This window comes from Staurois parvus, unplaced genomic scaffold (genome assembly GCF_062004578.1).
Source record: "Staurois parvus isolate SC_StPar_1 unplaced genomic scaffold, SC_StPar_1.0 ptg000694l, whole genome shotgun sequence".
NCBI classification, from domain to species: Eukaryota; Metazoa; Chordata; class Amphibia; order Anura; family Ranidae; genus Staurois; species Staurois parvus.
The window spans coordinates 6,746,259-6,762,500 of record NW_028318490.1 but is presented as its reverse complement, the minus strand read 5'-3'; the positions used below and the strand labels follow the sequence as shown (position 1 = coordinate 6,762,500).

Genomic DNA, 16,242 nt, shown 5'->3' with positions numbered 1-16,242 from the left:
TACGAGTCTAGACCTATTAGCCAGGCACAAACCTTACTCTCCACCAGTTGCCCCACCCAACCTTGCCCAGGTCCGCCCCAATGCCGCCCCCAGCCCTGCCCCCAACCACGCCCCCTTTAAAGCTTCTAAAATTACATTTTTCTTTAAAATAGAGTCCAAAATATAAAACTGTACACAGTAATGTATATCCCAGCTCCCCTGTACTCCATTATAGTGATATGACATGTATACAGTAATGTATATCCCAGCTCCCCTGTACTCCATTATACTGATATGACATGTATACAGTAATGTATATCCCCCTCCCCTGTACTCCATTATAGTGATAGGACATGTATACAGTAATCATAGTAATGTATGTCCCAGTTCCCCTGTACCCCATTATAGTGATATGACATGTATACAGTAATGTATATCCCCCTCCCCTGTACCCCATTATAGTGATATGACATGTATACAGTAATGTATATCCCCCTCCCCTGTACTCCATTATAGTGATATGACATGTATACAGTAATGTATATCCCCCTCCCCTGTACTCCATTATAGTGATAGGACATGTATACAGTAATCATAGTAATGTATGTCCCAGTTCCCCTGTACTCCATTATAGTGATATGACATGTATACACGTAATGTATATCCCCCTCCCCTGTACCCCATTATAGTGATATGACATGTATACAGTAATGTATATCCCAGCTCCCCTGTACCCCATTATAGTGATATGACATGTATACAGTAATGTATATCCCAGCTCCCCTGTACCCCATTATAGTGATATGACATGTATACAGTAATGTATATCCCAGCTCCCCTGTACTCCATTATAGTGATATGACATGTATACAGTAATGTATATCCCAGCTCCCCTGTACTCCATTATAGTGATATGACATGTATACAGTAATGTATACCCCAGCTCCCCTGTACTCCATTATAGTGATATGACATGTATACAGTACTTACTCCTTGAGTCCCCTGCAGCGGTGGAGAGGGTGTCTCCTCTCAGCAGAGGAGAGCGGACCCCTCCTGCACCTGTCCCCTCAGCGGTGGTGCCGAAGAAGCAAGAACTCGGAAACCGGAACTCGGCTTCACAATGAGGCTTGGAGCGCAGCCGCTCCATCTGTGCTTGCCGCTCGAGAATTTCTCCTCGCATTTGGCTAGCGGGTGAGCGGCTTTTTCAAGCTCTGTATATAATATATATAAATTGTCTTACACCTTGGGTGGACTTTGCTCATGGTTCCTAGGTGAGCCTAACATCACAAATCTTTAGCCGAAGATCACAATGATAAAGACAAGAAGTTCAGTCATACTCTTTGCTATATGGCACAAGTTTGTATGCTCCCCCTCCTTCACCCAACAGGTTTATTTAGGTTCCTAGAGAAATTTTGAGACATTAGGCTGAACTGAAGTACTGGTAGCTTATGTAGTATGTTTGATGTTAAACATTCAAGTTGCAAAGGAATGCTTAACCTGTTGACAGTAATGTAAGGCATATGTGCGACATCATGGAAGTGGGTCGTCTTCCAAGATGCCACGTAAGTGCTTCAGCCTTTGAGGTGGAGCACATGTTTCAGCACATAGACTAAGCTGTCACCACAAGCTCCTGATCTCTTAACAATCTGGAGCTAGGAGACCCGGCTCCTGATCACATGAATCCTGTGATGGCCTATAATTGTAAGGCCGCTTCCACGCAAGTGGTTTGTTCAGGGTTCACCCAGGGGCGTATTTACCACAAGGCACCTGCCTAGGGTGGCATTTTTCGGGGGGGGCAGCACCTCCCCTCAGAAGAAGGGATGAAAGAAGGGACACGCGCCATGGGAACCAGTTGGGATCCAAGAGAGGCTGCAGGCTGCCTGGTGTTGTATGTAGAGCCTGACTCATTCCCAGGGATGTCCGGAGCTTCGAAGATGAGTCTTTTTCTCTATGGCCAGGGGGTTAGTGGAAGACTCTCCCGTGTGGGGTGCAGGGGTGTTGTTGGTCAATGTCAGGCTCTCTTTCTGTGGGAGGGGGAAGGGGGGGGTGGTGTTGCTCGATGTGCAAGGGGGCAGATGATTTTTGTGTTGCCTGGGGCAGCACAAAACCTAAATACACCACTAGGTTCACCTGTCTGATTGGGCCCTCCGTTCTCAGCTATGACTGGAGGATAGTCTGACTAGTGTCCTGACTGGTCACATTGTAGAGCACCATAACAGTGGTATTAAACTCAAGACCAAAAATATAACACATTTTAGCTTGATAATCATAAGGTGTGTTTTCTCTGTTTTCACCTGATGATCTGGCTAGTAACACACCTCCTGTATAAGACTGCCTCCACTCTGGATGAAGGAGCACTTTTGGACAGCAGCATCATTAGTCTGGGGCAGTGGTCGGCAAGCCGCGGCTCGCGAGCCACATGCGGCTCTTTACCCACTCTAATGCGGCTCTTCTGTGTGCCGGGCGCCTGCTCCCCTCCCTCCTCTCGGTCGGCCGCTCCCCTGCCTCCTCTCGGTTGGCAGCCCCAAAAGTCCGCGCGGACCTTTTAATCCGGCCCGCGGATGTGGCTGTCAGGATGTGTGTAGGCGGGGCAGCGTGCCGAACGTGAGGGGAGGGGAGCTAGGCTCCTCTCACAGTCCGCCCTGAAGACCCGAACGGCGCGGGAAGACAGCGAGAGGAACGCAAAAGGTAAGTGAATTGACACGGGGGACTTGGCTTACTAGAAGGGGGGGGGGGGGATAGTACTGTGGGGGATGAAATACTATATGAGGGATGAATTACTTTATGAGGGATGAATTACTATATGGGGGGATGAAATACTATATGAGGGATGAATTACTATATGGGGGGATGAAATACTATATGAGGGATGAAATACTATATGAGGGATGAATTACTATATGAGGGATGAAATACTATATGGGGGGATGAAATACTATATGAGGGGATGAAATACTATATGAGGGATGAAATACTATATGAGGGATGAAATACTATATGAGGGATGAAATACTATATGAGGGATGAAATACTATATGAGGGATGAAATACTATATGAGGGATGAAATACTATATGAGGGATGAAATACTATATGAGGGATGAAATACTATATGAGGGATGAAATACTATATGAGGGATGAAATACTATATGGGGGGATGAAATACTATATGGGGGGATGAAATACTATATGAGGGATGAAATACTATATGAGGGATGAAATACTATATGAGGGATGAATTACTATATGAGGGATGAATTACTATGAGGGATGAATTACTATATGAGGGATGAAATACTATATGAGGGATGAAATACTATATGAGGGATGAAATACTATATGAGGGATGAAATACTATATGAGGGATGAAATACTATATGAGGGATGAAATACTATATGAGGGATGAAATACTATATGAGGGATGAAATACTATATGGGGGATGAAATACTATATGGGGGATGAAATACTATATGGGGGATGAAATACTATATGGGGGATGAAATACTATATGGGGGATGAAATACTATACGGGGGATGAAATACTATACGGGGGATGAAATACTATACGGGGGATGAAATACTATACGGGGGATGAAATACTATACGGGGGATGAAATACTATACGGGGGATGAAATACTATACGGGGGATGAAATACTATACGGGGGATGAAATACTATACGGGGGATGAAATACTATACGGGGGATGAAATACTATACGGGGGATGAATTACTATACGGGGGATGAATTACTATACGGGGGATGAATTACTATATGGGGGATGAATTACTATGGGGGATGAATTACTATGGGGGATGAATTACTATGGGGGATGAATTACTATGGGGGATGAATTACTATGGGGGATGAATTACTATGGGGGATGAATTACTATATGGGGGATGAATTACTATATGGGAGATGTATTTTCAGTTTTAAAAATGTGGCTCTCAAAATAAATTTCAATCATGGTTTTGGCGAGATTTGGCTCAGTTGAAAAAAAAGGTTGCCCACCACTGGTCTGGGGGAAGGGGAACATTAGATGTAGTAGTATATTTAGATACACTAACAAATTGAAGCTGAACTCCAGGTAACATTTTATAGGTAGTTGGAGCAAACAGTTGTTTTCCTTTTAGGTTTTACATAAAAGCTGATCCTTGGAAGCATTCCTGTCAGAGGTAAATGGCTTGTCTCAACCCTCTGACTGCTGCATCTGCTGGACAGCATGTCTATTGAAAAACAGATTTTCTGGTTGGCTCACCAGCTAAAAACCCTAAAAGAAAACTACCATTTCTAAGAATTGGTAAGCTGGAATATAATGTTTGCTTTTGGGTTAATTACCATTTTAGGTAGATCCACATAATCTTAAAATTTTACTGGGGAGGGGGAAAAAATAAGGAATTCTTAAAGCTTGTATGTCAAAACTCTGCATATAAGTGCGTATGCATAAAGCCATGAATCTGACATTCATTCCTGGGGATTCTTTCGAATTCATGTGTTTTTTAGATGAGTTATTCACCACCAGTGAATGTTCACTACTTTTTGCCCCATAAAAGTAGCCAAAGCAGATGTGCAGTCAAAGCTCCACATGTAATTGAAATCCTAGTTGGAGGATTGTAATAGTGCTGTAAATCAAAGTTGATTAACTTAGGGTTGCTGTTACTACTTAAGGCATCAATCTGCCGACTTTGCAAAATTGGAAAATGAAGCTGGGAGAAACGTGTTTGGTTTTTTTTGTTAACTTTATTTTCCTTTTGTGATTGACCCATCCACAGTGGTGATAATATACTATTTAATTTATTGAGTAATCACAATATTCATCGCTAGGCCTCTTGAGGACACCATTTCCTGGTGAACACTGGCAAGAAGTGGCTTGGGCTTGTGTCTTTTTATATGCACTAGATTGCTTACTGATATTAGCAGCATGTTTGACACCAAAAAAGAGGATCTGACACCACTGCCAACTCTGTGTTCTGTCATTGATAATTGGAGAGAAGGCCAAAAGGGGTCTGGAGAAACCTATATATGAATATGATCAGATGTAAACAAATTGCAGCTTTACAGTTATTGAAGATCACTCCTGCTGCTTTTTTTTCATCTGCTTAGTTTAAAGTTTGTCAAAGGCAGGCTTTTTGCAGTTTTTCTAATGAGTGAACTGTGATTGTCTACTGTGTTGTATGCTAACTGTATCTTTTTTTATTTTTTATTTTTTTATTTTTATAATTAAAATAAGGTACTTATTACATTTCAAACTAAGGGAAAACTGCCTACTTTCAGCCCCTTCCTGTCCAGGCCAATGTTCAGCTTTCAGTTCGATCACACTTTGACAATTGCGTGGTCATGCAACACTGTACTCATATTAATTTTTTAACATTTTTTTTGAGACCGATAAAACTTTATTTTGGTGGTATTTATTCACCACTGGGATTTTTATTTTTTTTTGCTATATAAATGGAAGTCCAAACATTTTGAAGAAAAAAAAATTTCTTATAAGATTTTGCAAATTTTTCTTCATAAATCTTGGCCAAAATGTATTCATCTATCATTGTAGTGAAAAAAATAATAATCCAAATTAGTTTATTAGTTTAACCAAAAATTATACGTTCTCAAACTTTTTTTTTCTACATTTTTTTCTTTTATTTTTTTTTAACATACCGTCAACCTAGCAGTACAGTGTCACCATAGTGACACTGTGCTACTTGTGGGGGCTGATGATTTTTTTTAAACGGATTGCTTTTACAGCCTTTATGGGTGTAAAAGCAACCATTTCTCCTTCTCTCTGGCTGCATTCTTGCAGCCATTGAGAAATGCTGTGATTGGTCACAGCTTGTCGCATGGTACAAGGCTGTTGTGAATAGCCTTGTGCCATGTGACCTCTGTGACCATTCACAGATTTCACATGTAGTAAGCAATGATGTGAGGAAGTAACAACATCTTGTTTACTACTATTCCTGTGATCACTGATTGGCCAATCAGTGATCACATGAATCGGGACCTCACAGAGAGGTCCCGTACAGTGATCGGTGTTCATGCACTCCACAGACAGTGAATGCGGAGGCCACCCGCTTCTGCACTGCTCCCGTCGGCACATGTACAGTGGTTAATATATCAAAAATAGAGAAGGAAGTGCATCTCTCTAGCCCAATAAAACCCTTTTAATAAAAGATAACATCAAACCTAAGGCTAGCCATACATTATACAATTTTTATTTTAGATTTACCAAAACCATATAATATGAGGTCTAACCTAAACACTTTCAATTTTATATGCAATCAGGCAGGCCGTTGTGATATTTAGTTGAAGGTAAATCTACAGGAAATTGAATTAGAAAATTGTATAATGTATGGCCATCTTAAGCGGCAATTACCGGTACTCTCAGCATTTCTGCCTGGCTGCAGTAGGGCTGTAAGTTTGAATCCCAATGATACCATCTGCCTGGCGTTGGCATGTTCTCCCTGTGCCTGCCTGGGTTTCCTCTGGGTACTCCGGTTTCCTCCCACATTCTAAAGACATGCTGGTAGGTTAATTGGATCCTGTCTAAATTGGCCCTAGTATGTGTATGTATGAATGTGATTTAGGACCTTGGATTGTACGCCCCTTGAGGGCAGGGGCTGATGTGAATGTACAATATATATGTAAATTGTCAGCGCTATATAAGTACCTGTAATAAAATTGCTGCTTGGGTGATTTTATCTTTTTAATGAACGTTTTTTTTTTATTGGGCTAGAGAGATGCGCTTCCTTTTGTCTCTAAGCTCTGTCATGCCCTTGTACTGACCATCAGAAGTTGCAAGTTACTTTCTGTCTGACAAGATTAGTTTACATTTCTTGAACTAGAACTTTGAATTTTAATTGGAATTTCTAATGTGGGTATATTAAGGTTTTTTGCTCCAATTTTACCAGTAGAACAGCTGTTATATAATTATTTTTAGCAGAATAGCTGCTAGTGTTAAATCCCTAAGAGAATTATCTTTTAAGCCAGTGCATGGGAGGCAGAAGTCACAGCGTCCATGTGGCATGATGATAAATTTGAGATAATACCCAATCTCTGGAGACTGTTGCTTAGCAAGGTAATAGAAAATTGTGAGCGTAGAGTACCTTATGGATACCAACATGCTTATGTTGCTTTTGTCGCTAGGTGATATAACTGTATGTAACGGAGCAATCAGAAAATGTCGGATGGTTTTACAGTTCTCTTGTTTTTTATTTTATATTTGCTTTGCTGTGTTTTCTATTTTAATTAAATGCACTAATATTCTTTTTTTCTTTTATGAAGGCTTCTGGAGCTTGCTCTCGTGTTTTCAGTCTGTCTTGCTCCTGCCCTGAGTGTTGATAGGAGCAACTTCAAGACATGTGACCAGAGCTCATTTTGCAGGTCAGTGAGTGGATCATAACAAGAAACCTGTTTTATCATGTTGTATCCCTTTCCCTGTTTTTTTTTTTTTTTTATTATTTATTTTTTTATTTTTTTTTATAACTTTAGCCCTAAAGATTGCATAACCTCTCCCCCCTCCCAAAAAAAAAACACATATATTTTCTAAAAGCAGACGCCCTAGAGAATAAAATGGTGATGGTTCCAGTTTTTTCTGTTATAAAATATTGGGGCAAATGTATAGGATACGCTAAACTTCAGTAAAAAATACTAATTTTTAGGGCACATAATTGTACTAAATCAATTTTTTGGTAAAATATAAAAGATGGGTTTGTGCTGAGTACTCAACATGTCAAACCTTAAAGTCCCCTCCCCCTGTCAAAGACCAAAAGTCCCATATGTGATTGTTTGTTTTTTTTTTTGGTGACAGGTTCTCTTTATTGAGACAGCAGGGGGTCTAAAATACCCTTGATGTTTCACCTATCTGTCAAGGAATCTAGTGCAGACTTGGGAAAATGACACAGGGACCCGGAAAAGATGTTCTACACATCGCTTCTGGGTCAGCTAGAAGGGGAGGAACAGCAGCCGAGGTGCCCTATTGCTTCCATCTGGTAGTCTGCTTGTCAGATATACACACTCATGGTGGTTGCAGCCACTAGGAGTGTCCCCCACCCCCACCTACCAGGTACGTACAACTTATGGCCATGGCAGTAAAAGGGTTAAAGACCATGCAAGTAGAGAGAAATACCTGTTACCTCACCGGAAATGCACTTGGCTTCTGTTGTAGGCTGTCAACACATAACATTTTGTCAGCCAAATTACCTCTACCATCTCTACAACATAAAGGTAATCATTTTGTAGTTCCAAGAGAACACCGGAAGACCTAATTACACTCTGATTAGAACACAGGTAGTGAGTACTGGAGATGGAAGAGCTCTAAATTTATAACAAGATCAGCAGGTAATTTCACTTGTAACAAAATGCTTTAACCATTTCAGCTCCAGACCATTTCTGGCACCTTGTTTACATGTTAAAATCAGTACTTTTTGCTGAAAATATCTTGGAACTCCCAAGCATTATAATAATTTTTTTTATCTTTAAAGCAGAGGCCCTAGAATGAATTGGTGGGTTTTTTTTTTACTTTTTTTTTTTTTTTTTGTCACATGGTATTTGCGTAGCATATTTAGGGGGGAAATATACTTTTTTGAATTTTAGTACATAAAAACACAATACATAACCAATTTTTTTTTCTTTAATATAAAAGATGAGGTTTCACCAAGCAAATAGATACAAAACATGTCACGCTTTAAATTTGCACACGCCCATGCAGTGGTGACACAGCGTAAATTTTACAAGTGGTGCACCAGAAATGAAAATTCTGGTGCCAAAACAGATACCGAAAATTCAGAATGCATGTGGACGAAAACCGAAATGTCTGCGTATGTGATTTATCAATCGTTTGGTCTAAGGCTAAATCAGAGTCCCCTGCTAAAATAGCATCGCCTTCCAATTCTGGAGATAGAGATTGAGACAGGGATAAAAAAAAGCTAATTGATTCACGTTAGGGGCATAATAAAGCAGAAAAGTCACTAAAGTTCCCCCTAAGTGGCCTTTAACTAATCTCTCTCTCTCTCTCTCTCTCTCCTTTGTCTCGTATCACTTTAGACTCCGTAAAGGATAACCACCGTGCTAGACACCACTAGTTTCTTTTCAGATGTGTTAGTGAAATGGCATACAGGGAAATCCCTATGAATATACCTAGGTGTGAAAGAGGAAGCAAAATGGGTTTCCTGTAACAAGACTATATCAGCTCCTAGGGACTTAGAACGAGAAAAAAAACCTTAAGATGTTTAGAGGGGATCCCAATCCTTGCACATTATGAGAGCAAGCAAACAATACTACTATTAGATCTTAAGGTGGACATTGAAAAAATTCAAAGCAGCGGTGGTGAGACCCACACACCCACCCGTATAGAATAACAAGTATGCTGGGCCAAAGAAAAAAATCCTGAGATGACCCTCAAATAGAAACCATGAAAAATAGTAAGGAAGATGAGGAAAGATACAAAAGGCTCTGAGCCCAGAAAATGGTTAGCGTCAATCCAAGTGGCAACACAATATGTGGCATAAAACTGTAGAATACTAAATATCCCAGATGCAAGGTCAAGGAACAATATTCTTCCCCAAAACAAAGCAGTAGGGAGAGCCTTTCATTTAGGGAGAGCGCATAGACTCTTCTCGGCGCTGTGGGGTCTGTAAGACATGTACAATAAAGGTTCTTAACGCCAGAAAAGTAGAGTAGCTGGCCTGTAAACAATCTAGCCCATAAACCGTTAAAGGCAATATAACCAGAGCTAACGTGCACAATAACAAGTAAAAAAAACAGACTGAGGCCAATGTCTCATAACAGGTCCATGGAGAGGTCCTTGCCAAATATAAATTGGCTAGTAGCCAGCAGAGTCCTCAAGGAACCTGATGTGGAGTAGCAAGGTTTTTTTTTTTTTTTTCCTGGGAGAGGGGGACCACAGAGGCAAAAGTGGGGAAGGAGGGCCATCAGCTTTGGATTGAGTCCGCGGGGAGGGGTTAAGGGAAATAAAGCCCAAGTTCAACAAAGTTTCTCTCCTTCATAGAATGTAGAAAAGGCGTAGGATTTGCCATTGTAAGCGAAACGGGTAGTTCCATCAATAATGAATGTCTCTTTGAATTTAAAGGTGAAAGCAATGGTTTGAACACCCTCTGTTTTTATATAGCAGCTTGAGAAATGTCTGCAAAGACTTGAATCTTGTACCCTTCGATTTCCAAATCTGGATGTTCTCTGGCATGTTTCATCACTTCCTCAATTCTAAAAAAAATTACGTTTGACAGTTGCGCCCCGAGGGGGCCCATCCGGTTTTAAGGGGACCAGAGCTCTATGGATACGATCTATTTCCGTGTGGATTTCGTCGGCATCTGGCACCGCTGATAGTATAAGGGAGTGGCCAACTGAGGCAATATCCTTGACCGTTTCTGACAGGCCTCTAATCCGGAAATTATACCGGCGGGTGTGGTTCTCAAGATCTTGTAGGTCAACAATCCTGTTACAGTTCAGAGTGTCTCAAAATTCTATCATCAACTTTAGACTCAATGTTCTCCAGGTGGTTTCCGATCTCCCTGAAATCTTGCTTTAGTTCAGAGGTCAATTTAGTGGTAGCTTTTTCTGTTTCCCTCTGAAGTAAATCAGCAAAACAAGCAATAAGCATGGATTCCCCTGAGTAGTGTGGGGGCACAGATGGATATGCAGGAGAGTCCACTTGACCATCAGGAGCTGAATCATAACCGCTAATTTGGCTGGTGAAGATGTCAGCCATTTCCCTATCTAGCAGGGAAGAAGCCTGGGAATCGTGGCCTGGTGACAGGGCCGCAGCCTGCGGAAGGGACCTGGCAGGTCAAGAGAGGGACCCAGAGGGAGCAGAATGGACACTTCCATGAGCCAGGAGAGCTATCGCTGTGTGTCCCAGGACTGGAGGAGAGGAGTTGGGCCCGCTGTGGTGAAGGCTGCGTTCCCTCTGAAGTTGAACAGCTCCGGGAGCCGATGCCGGCCGCCATCTTGCCGCCCCCTCCCTTCCTCAGCGCGGGAGCTGCCTGCGGATTTGAAAGCCAGTGCGGTGGGTATCGGAGGTCCCCCACCTCCTCTGCAAGTCAGTCACTTGAGTGGCATGGAGGATCGGGGTCAGGAAAAACTGGAAGTGACATCTAGGGGCAGCCAGTGAGGGAGCCTGATTGTATACACTGCTTCCCTCACTATATATACACTGCTCCTCTCCTGCCCCTTCCTTGCACACACTGCCCCCCCACCCCCCTACAAAGAGGACCTGTCACTCATATATGATCACATAGGGGGCTATTGGTCCTCTGTGATGGCAATAAAATCATAAGTTAAAATACACATTAAAGTTTTAAAAAAATAAATAAATGTTGAGCCGCCTCACCCCCACTTACGCAGACGTTATGGTTTTCGGCCATGTGCATTCTGAAGTTTCGCTATCCGGCTCCAGAATTTTCATTTCGGTGCACCACTACCAATGGGGATAAGATGCAAACTCTAAAAAGTGAATAGGTTTGTATCTACTGACCTTTTAGGTTTTTGAATGTGTATTCCTCAGGTAATGTAGTTCACCTTTTTGAAAAAAACAAAAAATGGTAATTCCACATATTTTTGCAGGAAAAAAGTATGTTTTTTCACAGGAGCCTGCAGACAATTGCACCTGCGACAAGTAGATTGCAGGTGCCATGTCAGGCTCCTGCAGACACCTACACCAGCTTTCTTGCCTGTACCTCTCTATAGGCTTTCTTTCAGAAAATTGGAGAAAGTGTCATGAACTACGAGGGTGCTCATCATCACCATCGCAGTTTGAGAAGAACAAGATGTTTGCCAAGGTGGAAGACAGATTTTGTAGTTAATTCATGCACAGATTGCTGTCCCACACAGCTGCACTGATTTTAAAATATGGCAACGGGTGCAAGGAGAGGATCCCCTGGCCTCTGTCCTTGAAGGAGTGAGCGGGTGGGTGGGGCATGAGCTGGAACAGATATACGGATATAACATGTTCCAAAGGTGAATTTAGCTTTGAAAGGCTTTAGATTTCATGGTTTAAAAATACAGGACTCTGCAACTTCTATTTTAAAGTTTGAAATAGGGGGAAGGATAAAGGGCTGTAATGAAAATTGCTGTCCATGGCTTGTATAAAGAAAAGTCAGGAAGGAGCGAATGGCAGTGTTGATTGCTTCTACGTGTAGCTGGTTTAGGTATCACATTTACATAACTATATTGATTTGTTTGTTTCAAGACGTCAACGCAAGCTTGAGCCAGGGTCCTCTCAGTATCGGGCTTTGCTTGGAAGTGCAAAACTGATTGCTGACAAGCTTGAGATTCAGCTCATCAATGACAAGACCAAGGTAGGTGGAAATTAGTGATGGATAACTTAAGTGCGTGTGTGTAAAAAAAAAAACAAACAAACAAAAAAAAAAACACATACCAGCTGAATACACACTAGAAGACATATATGGGAAATTAGGAACCTGTGCCTGATAACATGGCAAGGTCCTGGAACTCCACTGAAGCAGCACTGATTACTTTAAACACAATCTTTGTTTTTTTAACATCAGTAAATGGTCCTCATTTGGCTGCCGTACAGTTCAACAAGGTTTTTAAAATTCACATTTTTGCATTAAAGGGAAGGTGTGTGTGTGTGTGTGTGTGTGTGTGTGTGTGTGTTAGTTAATTTTCCCCAGAGCTCAGTGAATGTGGTGAAGCTCTGCTAATTTCCGTCATCCAATCATGCGCAAGCAAAAATGCTGTGTGTTTTCCCCGCCCCCCTCCTTTACTTTGCACTTGGATGTTTACAAACTGAAGCATCCCGCCTTTCACTAAGTTCTGGGAAAATAGATAATTTCTGCAAGTGCAGTTGCACTCCATTTGCCTTTAGTAAACCAACCCCATTTTGTGTCTTTGTAGGCAATCGTTGTCTGACTAGTCAAAAAATCCTGTTTGCACAGCTAGGTAGCTCATGCCAAGATGTACAAACATGAATGCCTGCCTGTTTTAGATGGCTCTATATGGAGCTGTGAAGAAAATCTGTGAAGAAAACTTGCTTGCTGTACCTTCTTTGCAGGAATTTTTTTTTTTTCTCTATTTCCTGAGTCTAAGTAAATCCTGATTGATGGGCAGCACAGTGGCTAAATGGTTAGCACTTCCGCCTGGCAGTACTAGGATCGTTTGTTCGAATCCCAACCACGGCACCACCTGCCTGGAGTTTGCATGTTCTCCCTGTGTCTGTGTGGGTTTCCTCCGGGTACTCCGGTTTTCTCCCACACTTCAATGACATGCTGTTAAGTTAATTGGATCCTGTATAAATTGGCCCTGGTGTGTGTATGTATGAATGTGAGTTGGGGACCTTAGATTGTACACCCCTTTTAAGGGGTTGGGGACATGTGAATGTACAATATATTTGTAAAGCACTGCGTAAATTGGCGCTATATAAGTACCTGAAATAAATAATGGATATACCCTTAGTTAAAAATTGTACTTTGAAATACAAAGATGTTTGGGTGCTTGAAAAAAAAAAAAACAAATAAAAAAAACAAAAAAAAAACAGACTAGAAAACCATTTTAATAAGAATCTAAAGAAAAAGGAAAAAAAAACCTCAAATTGCCCAAAACAATCTTTCTTGTTGATATCTAAGCATTCTGTGCACACATTCTAAACTTTCAATCAAACAAGTTTAGTTCAAGGTTCATTAGTGTTAAAAACATAAATATTTATTCAAACAAAAAATATACTTGAAAAAATATGCATCAGTGCCATCACCTTACAATAATTACAAATCATAAGTCCTACTTTTCAAAATTATACAATACTGTCCCTTTTTTAAATTGTGACCCAGAAGTATGCAATGTGCTCATTTTTTAATATATTCTACACAGATCCTTCATTTATACAGGATTTATATACCGCCAACAGTTTGCTCAGCACTTTACAATATAACGAAGGACAATACAGTTCCTAAAGAGGGAGGGATGTTGGCACTCACCACCACTTTGTGTTCCTTTCCCAATTTAGTAATAAGATGGATTCTCACCTTACATGGTGGGACCTGGCTACCATAGGTCCATACTGCACCTCTCTCTTTTTAAGGCGATATATGTAATGGCACCACCTTGTCTTCTGCACTGCACGGTAGGTCTGGTTAGTGCCCTTTCCTTTTTTTTAAAGGATGGCTGCAATAACACCACTCCGTCTCCTCCACTCCACAGGTTAGCATAGATATATTCTCCAAAGATAAAAACGAATACTGCTGTCTGTTTTTAAAATGTTTATTAAAGGTTAAAATATAAAAGATAAACTTTCACATTAAAGGAGTACAGAACCTGTGCACAAGGATCTCTATCTCCTTCAGTGTTCTCAGCTTTCACAGTATTACTGCTTGCAATGTGATGTCATAAAGCTCCGCCCAACACGCTTCATCATTTAGGCAGAACATGCAATTTTTTCTTTTCTGCAACTACGTGTCCCTTCCACAGAGATATTGTGTTCTCCTGATGGTGGGTCACATCCCTGTCGGCAGTAGGGATTTGAACCATCTGTAGCCAGCTTAAGACTTTGTCACAGGACCATGAGCTATTGAGCAGTAGTGCTATCTGTAACATTGATAACTTTTTTGACAAAGAAGATCATGGACACATTTGTGAGATGGGGGTGTGTTCTGAATGTAAACTGAGCTGTGCATATGCAGCTCAGTGTATATGCTAGAGAAGATTGCAAGCAGGCATTGCCTGTCTCTCTTAAGCAAGAAAAAGCATGCTTGTTTTGCAATTTTAAACTTTTATTTTGTCTTCAGTTCCGCTTAAAGGGTACATGGTGACAGCCTCCAGTTAAAGCTAAATGTCGCTCTGTTTGTAGATGTAGTAGTATTATTCAGGATTATATAGTTCCAACAGTTTACGCAGCAGTTTGCAACATAAGTGCAGACAGTACAATTACAATACAAATGAATACAGAAGGCATCAGAGGGTCCATCTTTAGCATTCCTTCAGTGCACTCCCTACATTTAATCGCTATTTGGTAACTATTTGAGTCCTGTTCTTACTGGTACAGATTATAAATGGCTTTCTTTTGCTGAATGCTGGGAACATGTATTTTGATTCATTGGAAGGGTGTGGGAGAATTCACTGGTCATTAGAGAATTTTGAACAAGTGTCTTTTATGTTGTCCCAGGTCTCTCTTCTGCTGGAAGTCTTTGGATTGCATGGAAATATGACACGCATTAAGATTAATGAGCTTAAGCCTCTAAAACCGAGATATGAGGTTCCTGATGTGTTGGTTGGGACGCCAACTCCTGAGAAGTAAGTAGTTTGCTTTGTGGCCTCTGTGTATGTGTGTTTCCTTCTCATGCTACCAATTGAATATACCAGTACGTTTCAGTTGTATATTCTTTAGCTCTATATATCTGCATGATTTACAGTGTGCTTTTTATATGGCTCTTGTCACAGCCTACAGGTGACTGGGCAAGATGACAACACTCTAGAGTTGTCCTTGGGAGGTGAAGGTCACAAGCTCCTGGTGACAGGATCACCTTTTCGTCTGGATATACTTTCAGGCCAAGACTTGGTACTGAGTGTCAATTCTCGAGGACTTCTTTATTTTGAACACCTACGAGCAAGGAAGGACACGTAAGTAACACTTGGTTTAATTTGAGTGTTCATCAGGGGAGGCACAATAGTTAAGCGGGTTGCTTTCCTTAAGTGTAGCCAGAAAATTCAAATATGTGAAGATGATTGGAGGGATGAGGGTTGGCCTTTTTCCCAGGGATTGAAACTGAAATGTGTTTTTCTTTCTTTTTTGCTTTTACTCTATGCCCCATCCCTTTCTGCCCTCTTCTATTCCTGCCCCATCACCTCCCAGTCTCTCGGCCAAAGTTAGTAGCGCTGTCGGTAACATGTGGCATAAAGTGAAGAATCTTTTCTCTAGGTAATCCCATTTACATACACTGATACTTCCCATCTACATAGACTGAAATACTTGAAAATTAACACCTAGTAATTGCATACTTAGCTAGACTTTTTGAATCTCTTCCAAACTGAACTTATAGCCAGATGACATGAAGGACATAAGCAGTAAAAATTCCTAAACACTGGGAAGGTAGGAATTAAGATCTTCATAAAAGAACTACAAATCAAATTAAGTTGGTGCTATACACACTTTATAATTGAAATGTTCTTTACTAATCATACAGTTTTTATAAAGCAAAAAAAAACCAGTTAAAAAAAAAAAAACTTTTCTACTCCACACACAACTTTGCAATGCTAACATTGTGTTGTATATAAGTGTACATTGCTTCTCTAAAGCAATTTA

The 16,242-nt window shown here is 40.9% G+C and overlaps 1 protein-coding gene across 2 annotated transcripts in view; it reads left to right on the top strand.

Moving 5' to 3' along the window:
• Positions 1 to 16,242, top strand: part of GANAB (glucosidase II alpha subunit) — a 65,286-nt gene that overhangs the window by 19,976 nt on the left and 29,068 nt on the right. Inside the window, exons 2-6 of one of the 2 annotated variants that reach the window (XM_089652883.1) lie at positions 7,257 to 7,355; positions 12,178 to 12,286; positions 15,106 to 15,233; positions 15,381 to 15,560; positions 15,793 to 15,858. In XM_089652883.1, coding sequence (XP_089509009.1) covers positions 7,257 to 7,355; positions 12,178 to 12,286; positions 15,106 to 15,233; positions 15,381 to 15,560; positions 15,793 to 15,858 — 582 coding nt within the window. The remainder of the gene's footprint in view (positions 1 to 7,256; positions 7,356 to 12,177; positions 12,287 to 15,105; positions 15,234 to 15,380; positions 15,561 to 15,792; positions 15,859 to 16,242) is intronic. The other variant, XM_089652884.1, reaches the window with a different exon arrangement.